This window comes from Diorhabda sublineata, chromosome 8 (assembly GCF_026230105.1).
Source record: "Diorhabda sublineata isolate icDioSubl1.1 chromosome 8, icDioSubl1.1, whole genome shotgun sequence".
NCBI lineage: Eukaryota > Metazoa > Arthropoda > Insecta > Coleoptera > Chrysomelidae > Diorhabda > Diorhabda sublineata.
The window spans coordinates 20,853,362-20,869,591 of record NC_079481.1 but is presented as its reverse complement, the minus strand read 5'-3'; the positions used below and the strand labels follow the sequence as shown (position 1 = coordinate 20,869,591).

At 32.6% G+C, this 16,230-nt stretch overlaps 1 protein-coding gene across 2 annotated transcripts in view; it reads right to left on the bottom strand.

The window, feature by feature from the left end:
- The window catches only part of LOC130447514 (dnaJ homolog subfamily C member 5-like), a 77,918-nt gene that overhangs the window by 27,966 nt on the left and 33,722 nt on the right, over positions 1 to 16,230 (bottom strand). The window contains exon 4 of one of the 2 annotated variants that reach the window (XM_056784379.1): positions 8,880 to 8,936. The exons of the other annotated variant lie outside the window; for it this stretch is intronic. Coding sequence (XP_056640357.1) covers positions 8,880 to 8,936 — 57 coding nt within the window. The remainder of the gene's footprint in view (positions 1 to 8,879; positions 8,937 to 16,230) is intronic. 2 annotated transcript variants of the gene reach the window in all.

Sequence of the window (16,230 nt, the reverse complement as noted above, 5' to 3'; positions counted from 1 at the left end):
GTTTGCAAAGACCGAATCTTTAATTAGGTACTATGAAACTATCGTCCATATATAGTTGTCCTAGTTCGCCAAATGGTCTGTATCATCAATTTGAAGATACCGGTGCAATTATAAAAGGAAAATAACGGTAAGACCAAGAGTTGTTGAACAAGAGAGCCCAATAAATATGTTCAGAAGGCTATTCACGTATTAGTAATTCCCGACGAATTTTTAAATGGGTTTAAGAAAACTCCTACAACTACATTCATATCGTTTACAACTGTTAATGGCTCTAAAAAGCCTACTGACTACAGATTACGGAACAACTTCGTTATTGAAATATCGTTGTAAGATTTTATCAGTGAAGTTGTCTTTAGTGATTAAATAACCTTTCACATTAGTGGACATGTTAACTTTCATAGAATACAGATCTATGGTTCGTCACTTTGACACAACAATGTACGCGATTGGTTGAACGTCACTGAACCAAATCGCTGAATTTGTCGCAAGGGCTTCCTCGTTCTCCAGATCTGTCGCCATTAGATTTCTACCTTTGAGGCTTTATTAAGAACATTTTGGATGGATTTTTACGAGGGTATCTCTGAGGAAGTTTCGGATCTAACGACATTTTTTTTACATAGCCCCCTTTTTATTTCACTTATTCCTGCGAGGCTGTCAACCTTTTTAAGCCTTCCAAACAATATTAGTAATATTTTTCCTCAAAATAGGCGTGAAACTTTAAGGTTAGGAAACAGGAAAAAATCGCTGTGAGTCAGATCTGGGGAATACGGTGAATGGTCAACCAATTCGAAGTGCATCTCGTGAATTTTAGCCATGGCGATGACCCTAGTGTGGTGGTGCGTTGTCCTGATGCACAAGACACATTTCTTTTCAATTTTTTCTTTGAAGATAGGCGAGAACAGAATCCCATGACTATCCCAAAAAACGATCACCATCACTTTTCCGGCTAATGAAATCGTTTTTGACTTTTTAGGAGCAGGTTGTTTTTTGTTTCAGGTATGTAGAGGATAATTCAAAGTGAGCAAGCCGGCCGCCCAACTCGCGAATAGCTTACACATCGATAATTCACCTTACCAAAATGGATGAAATTTTAGTAAGAATTTCAGATTCGGGCTGGTCGGAAACTTTTCAGACGGCCCTCGTATTTATGAAATTGTTATGAAACTATTACAGCTGGAAGCAGAGCTATGCCAATGTTATTTTTTGGCCAGTATAATGTGGGCTTATCAAATCCGTGAATATAATATTTTTTTTAAAACAAATATAAAATAACAATAAAACTACTTGATAGAATACGGTTTCCACCATGAGACAACGTGTCATGATCGAGAGTTTGTGAGCAATGAAGGAGTTAACCAACCAAAGAATTGAAGCTTCGTGGCGATAAATACGGCATGCTTCCGTATGCAGTTGAGTACCAATGGCGATGTTGATGGACGAAAAAAGATATGAGTTTCAAGATTGTTAGATGGAATTGTAGACTTGTATGAATTGTAAGATTGTAAATAAAAACAAAAAAAATTGTTAGGTTAGGTTGGGCAAGGAGTCGTTTCAAGTTCTCTTGTTATTTCAAGTAAATTATATACCATTCAAGCGACTTTTCCATTTCAAGGCTATTTTGTCCAATTTCAGCTGTAGATTCACTTTTCCTATCTCTGCCCCTTCTCATATCATTTTTGAGTCCTCACATCCGACTCAACCTATATACCAAACCCTTCTGTCACCAGCATGATACTAAAGTCTTACCGTTTATACAAAACTATGTTTGTTTCCGCTCTGAAAAATCTTGTTCAACGGAAGTACTCCCTCGCAAGCAATCTACTTTACAGCGTTGCGATATTAGTTCTTGTACAAACCGAAATAATATTGAAACTGGTGAATGAATAAAATATTCTCAAGTTTATCTTTTATTTTTTCTTTCAAATGTTAGCGTCGAATCCTTTGCATCTACTTTTATGTATTACTTGATTTTACTGAATATATCTGATAAAATCGGATGTATCACTTTAAAATACTAAGGATTACTACAATTATCTATTATTACAAAAACGATTCGTGTACGGAAAATATCAAAGGGGTCTGCAGACCCACTGCGAGAATACTCATCTGAAAATCACTGTACTGCATAGCTCAAACTTTCCCAACAACTTCTCGATTTCTACATTTTAATACTGCATATTCAGAAATAGGCACTTTAAAATTTTCTCACTCAACTTTTATCATCGTACGTAAAAGTATAGTAAGGAAATCTTCAATTTATTATTCGACTTTAAAATACTTGTTACCGAGAGCACTAATCTTAAAATCGCTCTATATTTTACCGATTGCATATTAATAACACACTTTCCAAAAAACTCATACAATTTCTAAATTCTAATACTGCTTTTTCAGAAGTCTCAATTACTTTTTCACTAAACTTCTTTAATCATAGGTAAAAAATTATAAATTCGATGAAAAAATGTGTTCAGTTTTCGATTTCGGACTGGTTTGATTGTCTCTAGAATTGGTTGAAAAATATGTCAATATATTTTCAAGAAAAAATATTAATTATTCGTAAAATAGTTTATCAGAAGTTCCATTTAAAAGTTGGTCAAGTGACAAACCCTAAAAATGTGAAATCACCTTAGAATTCCATAAAGACGCATTTTCGTGAAATTAAGTTCTATTTATCCTTCAAAATCTACCCTATGCCAATATATGCACATTATGGGTGAAAACTACCCATTATTGTCAAAATTCAATAAATTGAAAATAAAGCATTTAGAACTTTAAAAAAACCATGATGTTTTAGGATACTATTTGTCTTTCAACGTTTAGAAATCAACCACTCTTATGGTAAAATTGAAAAGAAAAACAAATATAGTACTTCATCTTACTTAGTTTATATTAAAAGTTTTATTGTATTCCACTCAAATGTTTCTCGTTTAAAAATCATCCCTTATTTTAAAAAACTGAAAAAAAACATTTATGATCATATTTATAAAATTAAAAAAATTACTTATGTTTAATTGATGATCTTTAAAATTGTGAGGATTGTGATTTGAAAAGAATATTTCATCCAACGTTTTAATATATTTAAAGTAATTTAACAATCATCATTATGACTATCTGTATTTTCGTCTTTGTCTTCTTCTTCATCAGTTATTGGAGCACTGTTCAGACAATTTTAACCAGAACATCGATTTCACCAGCAAGTTGAGTTGTTACACAAAAGTCCAATTTTTCGGCAGCCACATCCTTTTTGCAATTGCAATATATCATTTGCAAGAGTTCTTGTGGTGCAGAACTTTTTTCCATTTTAATGGGTTAAGCTGAACTTTCAACTTTACAACAAAATTAATATTTTTATTTTCAAGCCAAATTTGAATTTTATAGAAGCATCTTTTAATATGCTCATCAACTGTTGGAACAGGGGATGACAATTCAACAGCAGTGTTTTTAGTAATTAGGTATAACTCTCTTAATTTTTGAGCTAGGTGGCCGATTAAAAAACCACATTGAATGAAAATTTATAATCTTTATTTTCAAAAGGGAATCGTTCAAATGACTTCAAATCGGTACCAGTCACATAGTACTGTGAACTATAAAAGGTTATATATCGTTAATTCTGAAATTTAGAAAAAAATTTTAAAAAATGAAATTTTTACCACAAAGCAACTAACTTTTTGTTCTCTAGCAGTGTTAACGCATCTTTCATATTTTTCAAGTAATTTTTAATAAACGACAAATTTTTAAAAAGATTAAAAAATACTTTCTCCATTGTAACCATAATTTTTTTCAAAAACAAGCTCTCTAAACCATTCAAACTTCTTAATCCTATCATTTGTATTCAATAAAAATGATTTGCAAATTTATAACATTTTTATTTCAATTAGGGTGGCAATATCAAGGCTAAAAATGACGTCTTTTCCCATAAAATGAAAGGATTCTATATTATTTTCGTCATAACTCCCTTATTTTATGTATTACAAAGTCTTATTAAGTCTCATTTTAATGGTTTTATAAAGTTCTTTGAAAAATATTCAATCCATTTTTTTTCTAAAATTGACCGTTTTCCACTTATTCAATTTCCAATTTTACAAAATCTTTGGTTCACTAAAAAAGTTCCACCTTTAATAAATCATAACTCGCTTCGTAATAGATCTATATCCAAAAAAAATAATTTGTTTTTTATTTTTTAAATGCTACATTGAACCTCTTTACAGTTTTTTGGTGGAATCCAAAGTTTTCGACTTGTGAAAAATTAATTGAAAATTTGCTTTTTTATAACAAAACTTCAATCACGAAATTAAAAAGTATTGATTTTTCGAAAAAAACTCCATAAAATAATTTGTGCTTAGAATGCTTTTTTCTATGGTTTTATTAAAAAAATTACCATCTCTTAGTTGGGAAGGTATCCATCCCTCGAGTAAAAGCACATAACGGCATAGGGCAGACTTTGCTTTTTAGACTTAAAATTTCAAGCAAATCGATGCGTTTTCATAGAGGTTAAAACCGTTGTTTACTGGACTAAATCAATTTTGATGTTCATTCCATTAAGAAAATGTATTTGTGTTCAGCCAAAGTATAAAAATAGACTGTTCTTAGGTACTCGCATGAGGTTGGGTTTTTCATTTTCTTCTAGGGGGTGTTTCGTTCGTCTATTTACACTGACAGTTTGTGTTTTAATTTATTGGTTGAGTGTGTCACATTTATATTCCTCCAAGTATATCAAAATATCAATACAGGATGTGGCGCGAAAACTTTTGATCAAAAGTAATGGCGTATATGAAAAATTTAAAATTACGAAGCTGTAGGTTCCAAATGACGCTGAGTGTTCTGAATGTGACACTTCTGGTTATACCGGTAGTAGAAGTCCATTACGTTAGTTTTAATTGAACCTAATATTTTTCATTTTATTTTTTAATTCCACATGAAATTATAGATAAAATTTGTGCACAATGACCTTTACCAACAATTAAGTATTTTCGATATATTTTGTTTTAATTCATAATATTGAAAAATTCCTATTTCACACTTAATAATGATATTTCAACTAATACCGAAGCACGTGACGTTTAATTGGAACCACAAACAAACCCTTAATCGTTAACTTCATATAACCAACCCATTCATATTTTATACAGGGTGTTTTAAACATGCACAACTAAAGTCATTTATAAGTTGCTTATTTTCAATAGAACACTCTGTATTTTATTTGGTATCGGTATTCCCTATACCCAAATCCAACCATTTTTGAGATATTTTATTATGTTAGTTAAAACTATGGAGAAAAGAGATAAGAACAATCTGTGTATATGGAAAGGGTACGTCGAAATGCGGCAAATAAGGGTGACGCCACATTAGCATCAGGCTAAGCGCCAAATATGATTTACGATCTGGACAACTTTTCACTTTTTAACATTGAAAGTTGTTGAAATTTTCAATAATGGACTATGATATTAAATTTTGTAGCTCTGCATACTTCAATTGATCTACAATTGCTACATTCATACCATACCTTTTGTCTACACCAACGCTATTTTGGCAGGATTTTGAACTATTGTTAATAGTATATAGCTGAATACGTTTTCAACTTTTCTCCCATAAGAGATATTCCTTCTTCTCTCTACCTACCATAGTTAAAACATAAAAACACATAATTATTTCAACAAAGTGAAGGGTAGGCCATGGCTGTCAAAAATATACTAATTAGAGTTAATTATTTATATTGTTGAGACAGTTTCCTTTACCAATGTTTATTTCATAGTAAATGATGGCAAATGTAGGATTTACTAATGATAATTTTTTAATTCTTATTATTATTTATGACAAATGTCATAGAATTGTTGATTCGACCGTTTTATACAGAAAGTTAGGTATTTCATGTAAAGTTTGTCAATATTAGACAAAAATAAATAAGAATAAACCACTAAGGGATAATGACATTAACGAAATTAATGTCATTAATGTCAATTAATGGATAATTTTATAGCCTCTCCAAATGTCTCAATTAGATATTGTAGAAGAAATCTTACTTTGTTGATGAGAATAATTTACCGTATTCAAAAAAGCACAAATGGAAACCGTTGCCATATCATTTGGTGCATTATTTACAATTAGATGATCTTCCTCAAAGGGTAGAATTCTGTCAATGGTTTTTAATAAAGACCCAAGAGGATGAAAACTTGATAAAAAATTTATATGGCGTGATGAAGTAGAGTATAGCAATTATGAATTATTTAATCGACATAATTTCCATTGTTGGTCAAATGAAAATCCATTTTAGTAATGAACGGTATTTCCAAAATAGTTGGAGTGTTGATGTTTTTTGTGCAATAAAATTTTAGCATTAATATTTTATGATAAAAATTGAAATGGTGAATGATATTGCCACAATTCAGAACAAACCATACAGCCAGAGTTACATACTTTAAGAAATGAACAGGCGGCTACAGCTTGATATCAGCAAGATGAAGCACTTCCTCATAAGTATGGGCATATTGCTCGGCATATTTGATGATACATGGATTGCGATTAAAGGTCCGTATCGTTGACCAGCTCGCTCTCCCGACTTAGTTTTTATTATTCGGGGTTACATTGAAAATCAGGTATTTTCCAAACCTGTTGTAACAAAGGAATATATGATACGGAGAGTGTTAATTGCTTTCAATTTTCTAGCACTCGACCATATTTTCAGAATTACAGGATATGGTAAAGGATTAATAAATGTTTACTTATTTTGAATTCTCATTATAAACCTTTGTTCAATATTAAGTAAGTTATCTAATTTAATTAATACAAAATACCTACTCAACGTTTTTAATGATATTCAAACTGAATAATACTTCAATGCAATTGATTACTCTACTTACTATTGCGTACCACTTCAAACAATGGGAATCATAACCTTACTTTTCTAAGGTTGAAATAATTAAGTGTGTTATAAAAAAATGGAATATCTCAAAAGTGTTTGGCTTTAGGTATTGGGAATTCAGATACCAAACTAATGGTTTTAAATAATACAGCGGAAAAACTGATAAAATACAGGGTATTAGTTTCAGTGAACAACTTATGACTTTATTTGGCGAATAAGTTTAAAACACCCTATATAAAATATCAATGAGTTGGACATATGGAGTTAACGGGAGCTTGGTGTTGATTGGTTGCAATTTCACGTCGCTATATTCTATTTTTATGTACAAAAGAGTAATAAAGCCTACTTACTAATCCAAAACTCTGTACGGTCATTGTAAATATTATTAAAAAATAATCTAAATATTTCCGAAAATTTTCGTAAACTTTTCTGAGCGAAAGTTTTCGGTCTTTCCTAACCATCAGATGTACGACCAACAGAAGAAGGATTGGAGAAGCCAAAAGTTCTCTATATTAAATATTACATAGCCGTATCATAAGATCTGTAATTACCTATTTGCCAATAAAATAAGATTTTTTATAGTAATGAGTTCCAAGTAGTGTATTCTTAACAGTTTAGTCTAGTTCAATCTATTGTAAACTCTAGTTTGATTATAAAAAAGAGCCAGGTAAGCGCCGAAAAATCAATCCTTTAACAGTAAATGGAAAAATATTAATATTTAAATGTTTTAAATCATTTACAGACAAACATTTATGTAAAAGTGTTGATGACATAGCGAAATTAGTTAGTAGTACCCTTTCCTGTTGGGAATTCTACAAATTACAGAATTTAAAAAAAAGAAATGTGACGAGTTCCATCCTATTTATGTGAGAAAAGAATTGTATTTTTTGTGTTCTGTTCATAAAGAGAAATTCAAAAAATATGTAATTGATGAAATTGCAGGATATCGTAGAATCGCGGTGGTTAGTTCTCTACCATATCTTTGCGAACTAAGCCCGATTGAATTAGTACAAGCACAGATAAAGGGAGACATTTCAAGAAAAAATAATTGTTTTAAAAGTGATATAAACAGTTCTTCAAGGCTGTAAATAACGTTAGTTCTGAAAATTGGGAAAGAAAGTTAATAACACGATCCAAAAAGAAGGGAAAACGTGGAAGTTGAACAATTTAACTGATTAAATCAAACCACTCAATGTATTAGTTGTAGTTCATCTTCTCATTCCAGCTCTGATTTGGATTGTAACAAGTATCTTGACTTATACTGGTTTTTATTAAAATTATTCTTTATGAATGTAACATTGTTTAAACGTAAAATTTAAGCCTTTATACCTATATAACCAGTATGACACAATGTTGTTCACACCTTGCGGGAAAATGAAGCATTGTAGAAAAAATTGCATTCTTTACCTACAGTTGTTTGGATGTTATAGACAGGTTTATTTAGGCGAAAATATAAGTGTACACCCGATATATTCATTATATTTATACAAATGTTATTGCGAAAATACTCGAGATATAAATAATATATAAAAACTAAACGTAATGATAGGCCTAGTGATTACGAATGATTCATCATTCCATTACTCTCTCATTCATAAAAATAGACTATAGCTTCGTTATTAATGAGGATATTATTATTCAGTGTGGACTAGAAAAAATCGAAATATCTGGAAAATACTTCATTGTTGGTATGTACAAATTTTATTTAAAATTTCATGTAGAATTTGAAAATAAAATAAAAAATATTAAGTGTCAAATGAAATATTTTTTTTAATTCTCCGTAATTTGAAATTTTTAACATAACTATAACTTTAAATCAAAATTTTTCGCAACAACCTCTGTATATTTCTGTACAAAAATTGCATCAGAATTTTGTTAATGAAGCAAAAAACCAATTGGTTTACCATTTAGTATGGTTATTTTCTTGAGTAGTTTCATTTATTTTCTTCTTTAAATAAGAAAGTGTGACTTACTTAATCCAAAAGTAAATTCTAAATAAATAAATGCACGAATCTTTACTTACCATTTTACCTGGTTGGGTAGTGTGCACATGTTGAGCTGAGCTTGGACCCTGATCTCGCTGAAAACATCACTACATATCAGAACCTCTAACAAAAAATGCGAAAAAAAATCATGAATAATAAAACCAAAGCCACCACCAACTAAAAATAAATAAATTAAAACATGGAAATGGTAATACGGGGTGTGCAAACCAGGTATCAGCTAGTAGTCGTAGCCTGTTCTTATTCGTTTAAAAATAAAGGGTGTTTCAATAAGAGCGCAAGATTCGAATTTCGTGTCATGTTTGACTGTAATAATATCACATGATTATGACGTGACAGATCGAAAGTTGACAGTTAGCTAGAAAAACCCATCCTGATTGGCGAAAATTATTATAAAAATGGTAAAAATTAAATTGCCACTATTCGTAAAGTGCGTTTAAAGTTCGGTGGAAATAATGTGCCTACTTCATCTCCTGTGAAAAGAATAATAAAAAAAATCGAAAGAAAGTATTGGTTCGTTAGTGATGTGAAACAAACGATACGAGCTCGTAGAGGTCATTCAGAACAAAACAATTAGCTAGAGTGTAACGGTAGAGCCAGAGACGGGCACACGAATTGGACATTTCAACAGGAACTCTTTATCTCTAAAGATTTACAGCTACATGTCTACGAAATCAAACTCAACTCAACAACTTCTATCGGTAGAGCATGAGCAGCGAAGAGAATTGACCAATTGGATCCTTGTGCAACCTGCCCGTTTTCACCTCTATAGCTTTTTAATAATTAAAACTGTCGCATTTGGGGCTTATGAAATCCACGACTGATTCATCAGAACACAATGCATCCACAACGGTTCATGTCTTATGGTCTGGAAGAATAATTGGACGTTTTTCTTCGACAACGAAGAAGGTACAGTAACGGTGAATAGCGAACGTTATCGTGCTATTATAACACAGTGTCTTGTGGTTTTAGCAGGACGATGCCACATGTCATACACATTGACGATCTTTTTTTCGTTTCATACATAATTCCCAAATGTATATTAACTAAATAAAATATTTCAATACTTTTCTAGAGAAAACCATAAACATCACTTATATTAAACTGAAATGAAATTGATAATTTCTGATTCAAGGTAAACCTGTTAAACGATTCTTCATGTTATACAGTGCGCGCATAATAAGATGATAGGAGATCGGAACGTGCAGACGTTTAATTTCATTTCACTATTTTACAATTGATAGTAAATAACTTTTGAGTGAAGAGGTCAGCAACAATTTTTTAAAACAACCTCTCTACCTAAAAGAAAAGAAACGGAAAAAAGGTTTAAATTGGTCTCCATCTACCATTGAACAAGTACATTTTGAATAACTCCTTAGAAAGAAGACTAATGAGATAATATCGGGTGATATAACGGACCATTTCTCTTTTCCCTATCAATTAATTTGGGAATATGTTTGTAAAAACTGGAACACGGCTATAAAAAAATATAGCAGTTCGCCATCGAAACTACATATATTCTGTGACTCGGTTCTTGATTTAAATCTATAATTAATGTATACTTAGTGATACTAAAAGTGTTATACACAGAAGGAATAATTTATTTGATCTTTTGTTAATATCATAGTCAATGCTTATATAAAGAAAGAAACTATTACTTTTGTAACGATTTTTATTAAAATCTACACAGAAAAATAAACCAATTGGAGTAACTGAATACTCTTCTCTATATTTTCAAAGTATTGACAAAAGCAGGTACTGGATGTCTGCTTGTCGTAAATCGTTCGAAACATAACCTTGAGGATTAACTGCGCCAGACTTTGTGGAGAGTAGTGAAAATTCGTCCTTTGTTTATGATAGTGCTTGAGTTTGCAGTAACCACGCCATGTGTCCTTACATTTAAAAATATATAAAACAGGTACACTTTCATTCACATTTTCTTCCCATGACCTAGGCCAGGGAATTCTAAGTTACCTTCTTTTAAGAATTACAACCCACCTTTCTTTTATAACCTTCTTAATGTCCTAATACCATGCAATTAATTCAATTCTCTCATATGTATTTGATAGGACGTTTTGGGAAAAACCATCAGATCAACATACTTCTACCTTTCACATTGTTCTATGACACCCCTTCCTGCTACAAGCTCTGTATCGAACTGTAGGTTCATTATTTCTCGGGACAGCGAAGCGAGCAGATTTTGACGCCTAGATTTTAGCAGAGCTGCGCTACTCCTAGAGATTCGTCAGGAGCGACTTAGTTTAATTTCTCATTTTGTATATATTTTTGTGTATATAATTTGGTTGGTATGTATAATTTAAGTAGTTAGCGCCCATACGTTTATTCGAGACCGTATGATGCCAAAGTTTGAGCGATTCTTACTCCCAGAGCTCGTAGTCGGTATGTAAAACGTCCAAAGGTTCGATTGTGTACTAGTCTAGGTTCTTCTTCGAACCATTGGTCAGTAATGAGGTCAATTGGCAATTAGTTGTGCAGAGTTAGTTGCCTTAAATGTCTATCTTAATGCTTGGTAGTACGCCTCGGATGACCAGTTGGTCTTCTTCGTATTCCTCTCCCGCCTTCTGTTCACATATAATACACACTCATTACCTTCAATCAATGAACACGACGAACAATTTCCACAATGTATACCAAATTTTTTTCCATTATAATTGGCAGAAAATCTAAAACAATTGTGGATGCGTGTGATGGAATTAATTCCTTTTTTTTGAGATCTCTAATCTCTAACTTTCAATTCGCAGTATTTCATTAAAAAGGTTTTTAGCTAAGGATTTGAAAAACTGAAATAAAAAGCCATCTTTGCATTTTTGTCTACTTGTGATTGTGATGAATTTTTGTTATCAGCAGGTTATCTAGCACTAATAATTTCGATTGGATACCCTTTCCTATATACCTACGAGGCATATTTTTTAAGTAAGTACCGTTTTGCGATTCCGCCGCCGCAACCCCAAGGTCGGCGTTCCGCACATGCGCGCTGATTACCTACATCTCTTGTCTACGCACCGAAGAAATTACAGTCTAATTCTTCATTGTGTACGTTGTTTACTGAGTGTTTAAGATGCCTCCGACAATCGTGAGTCCCGCCGATTGTGAAGTACGAGCAGTTATACGATTTCTTAGTGCTAAAGGCGTAAAACCGATCGATATTCATCGTGAGATCTGTGAAGTTTACGGACAAAACATTATGAGTGATCATCACACAAAAAAGTGAAGTTTAAGCAAACAATTTCTGGCCGGAAAATCATGTGCACAGTTCTTTGGGACAGAAAAGGAGTATTGCTAGTGGAGTTTCGGCCTCATAATGAGACAATCAATGCAGCGTCTTATTGTGAGACATTGAACAATCTGCGTCGTGCAATCCAGAACAAAAGACGTGGCAAGTTGGGTAAGGGTATCGTTTTGCTGCATGACAATGCTCGTCCTAATCGGACCAAAGATCTCATCAAATCTTTTCAATAGGAAACTTTAGATCATTCTCTCTACAGCCCTGATCTGGCGCCCAGCGACTACCATTTGTTCCTGCACTTGAAGAAACACCTGGGCGGTCAGCGTCTTCAAGACGATAACAAAGTCAAAACAGTTGTGATACTAACAAGTCAGTCGGTAGAATTTTATGAGGTGGGTATTCAAAAACTGGTGCCACGTTATTACAAGTGCCTCAATATTCACGAAAATTATGTAGAAAAGTAGATTAAATTACAGGCTTTCATGTAAAAATAAAATTATTGCGATATCTTTGCACTTTGTTAATTCCAAAACGGTACTTACTTAAAAAATATGCCTCGTATTATAATCTTCGATAGGCATTAAAAATTATTTTCCTGTTTCGCACTCAGGAACATAAACAATTTTTGATACCACCGGAAGATAAGAATGTAAAGAACTTTTCTTTTTGTACTAGAGTGTTTTACATTTACTCGTCAACGGCAGATTATATACGACCAATACCTGAGCGATGTAGGAATTACTGTTATGGTCAGGGAGAGCTCCCGACTTTAATTGAAGAGGAGTGAGAAGGTATATCTTAAGAGTTCATCAAATCATAATAAGTTCAATGAAAATGAAAAACATGTAAACTGCAAGAAGGTGGTAACACAAACTACTGAGTTTCTTTAATAAAAATGTTTCAAGATCGAATCTTTCTTTAGTGAGAATTTCAATGTTACTCATAGTACGCAAGAGAATGGAAATGGCGAAGGATACTTACGGTGTTTAGTATGTCAGCTTTTATTGTACCCATTATATAAGTGAGGTTTGGATATTTTTTAATTCAGATTAAAAGGTCAAAAAAGAAAAATGTTTAAAAGCAACATGCTCAATATGACAGTACATAAGTTTTACCATAGGGGCAGAAGGAAACTTATTTTTGTGTCAGAGACACCATAAGCAGTCTTTCCCTAGTGAAAGTTGGCACAACCCTTACTTTAAACTCTTCTCAATATTTGACAGTGTGGAAGTTTAGGAAGAAATAAAGTCATGGCTGAGTAATATGAGATTTGACGAAATACCCAATGTTGCAAGTTTTCGGCGATAGAATATCCATAGAATGGAGGTGGGCCGACCACGTAGTTAGGTTTACGGATGGACGTTTTAGTAGGGGATATCCATCAACGAGATGATCCGACAATATCAAGGGAATGCAATGGAACCGGATGAATGCTGCTCAGAATCGACGATGATAAATTGAATGACGGGAGGCTTATATCCAGCAGTGATCTCAGATAAGCTGAATGATGATGATGATGAGAAAAAGCAAGTGATAATCAATAAAGGGAAACCAACAGCAATGTTGCAAGTTTTCGGCGATTTTCCTGTAGCAAAGTGAACTTGTCCATCACTCAAATGACCGACGAATAATGCAACCGCCCCTCTCTCTTATTAATCTATTACGAAACGTAAGTAAAAGTAATCAATTTTTAATAACAGCACTTATACAATACAGTACCCATACAGAGGAAACAAATTCTATCCACCATACAATCACAAAACTAAAATCCACATCAAATAAGATCCCTTCCAAAAGCAATAATTTCTTAAGCTGGTATTTTGGTGAGTACCCATCTCCATCCCATATAGCTGCACAAACGACATGTGAAAATATCAATCTTTGATCTAAGAATAGGGCATAAGCATAATGATGAGAGGCATAATATCAAAGCGAATTTACAAGGATTATGAAAAGTTTGTTATGAGTAGTTTGTAATCATTGTTTATTAACGCCAGTGATAGTACAAAATTAAATTTCAATATTATGACCTATTACCCTTGTAATGTTTTACTAGTTTTTCGTTTCCCCGTTTGTGCTTTCATTAAAAGAAATATAAACGTTTAATTCAATCGCTTTCAAACTTGCGCACAGATAAAAGGTTCTAGTTATGTTTTAAAAAAAAATTTTTCTCTCGGTGATCTGTAAACCATTGAGTCCGCTCAACAGGCTAGTTGGAGACAAGACGTGGTTGCAGGCGTTTTCAAATAAGTTGATCAGCAAACTACAAAAAGTTCCTAGAAACTTGGAATTTGAATAGATCGAATTCCAGAAGACATCGGACGAATTGTGAGCAAGACATTTTACACATTTGAGAGATACATTTTTAACTCTTGTTCAACGGCTTCGTTGTCTGTTATGTGACTGTAAGTGAGTAGATAGTGGTAAAGCCGCTGGTGGTCCAAAATTAATTTCGGTGCATCGCCAAATGGATATAATTTGCTCGTGCTTAGAACTCGTGGAAACAATGGACGTAGAAAACTATATCTAACATTGGGAAAATGATTTGCACAAGTTTGTTTTTGAAAATGGGTAGATTTTAGTATGGACCGTTTGTGGCAGAATTTCTTCTTCTAAAACGTATAACTGATCATAAGTTCGTTTTCAAGTCTCTTTTAGGCAATTTGACTATACAACCATACAGTCATGAGGTGCGAGAACAATATGTAATACCAAAAGTCAGTTTTTTATCAAATCAAGGGTTCAACAAGGCAGCATTGAAAGTGAAATAAAAATATGTGGTGCTAAAGTTTTTTAGTGGTTTTATAGTTTTTTCTTCGAAATTTATCATTCAAAAATTGTCTCATTGATTTTGTTTTTCAGTGTTTTAATAAATAAAGTTAAAAATGGGGTGGGCCAATTTTATTGCGTCTCATCAACAGAAAACCAACAGCCAGTTATGTTTAACAACAAACACATTGTATTCTCAATGAAAATGTGAAGCTACGATATTAAATAGAGGTGGAAAAAACGTCCAAAATCTTACCTTAACTATATGCCCGCTGTGTAAGTTAAAGCCAATAAAAAATACAAAACATCTCTATTCTAAGTGCAATGAAAACTTACCTTTGCATTGTCTGATACTATAACGGATTATTTTTAAGCACATTAATACATATATGCAAGCATACTATAAAAAATATAGGGTGAGTCACTGCCAAAGATGTTGCCTGGCAAGTATTGTTGCAACTGTAGAGTAATGATAGTAGAATTACTTTCTCTCATTTATTATTTAATCGAACCTTATGTCAATGGATTGCTTCTAATTTCAATTTCCAACATACACAAAGCAAAACTATCTATCTCGTGGATAGAATCCATTAAAATATGTTTTGTATTCCACATTACACAAGGTTAAGAAACGCTCGTCCACCAATTGTTACAAAATAAGAACAATATTCATAAATTTAAGAAATGGATCTTTCAAAAACTCACGTACAGGGGCCTATTTGCGACGTGGTGAGGAAATGCGCGAAGGTGCATTTGGGAAACTAAAATATATCTTACTTAAGGAGAAGAAACTCTCGGGCTCACATAACAGACAGAGAAAAATGGAAGGTTCGATGCTGGGCTCTTTTCTTACGAGAAGAAATTTCGAATAACCAACTGCTGCAAATGTCAGGTTTTACTAATGCAATTCAGTTAGAATGGAGGTGGGCCGACCACGTAGTTAGGTTTACGGATGGACGTTTTAGTAGGGGATATCCATCAACGAGATGATCCGACAATATCAAGGGAATGCAATGGAACCGGATGAATGCTGCTCAGAATCGACGATGATAAATTGAATGACGGGAGGCTTATATCCAGCAGTGATCTCAGATAAGCTGAATGATGATGATGATGAGAAAAAGCAAGTGATAATCAATAAAGGGAAACCAACAGCAAAAACATATATATATATATATATATATATATATATATATATATATATATATATATATCTGAATTAAACATTGCTAAAAATAGCAAAGTGAAATGTTAAGTACATATTTAATAAATTTTATTACTCGAACTTCATAATAGACCATATATAAAATCTTCCAAGTTTATAAGATTTTGGGAAAATTAATAGATACACAACT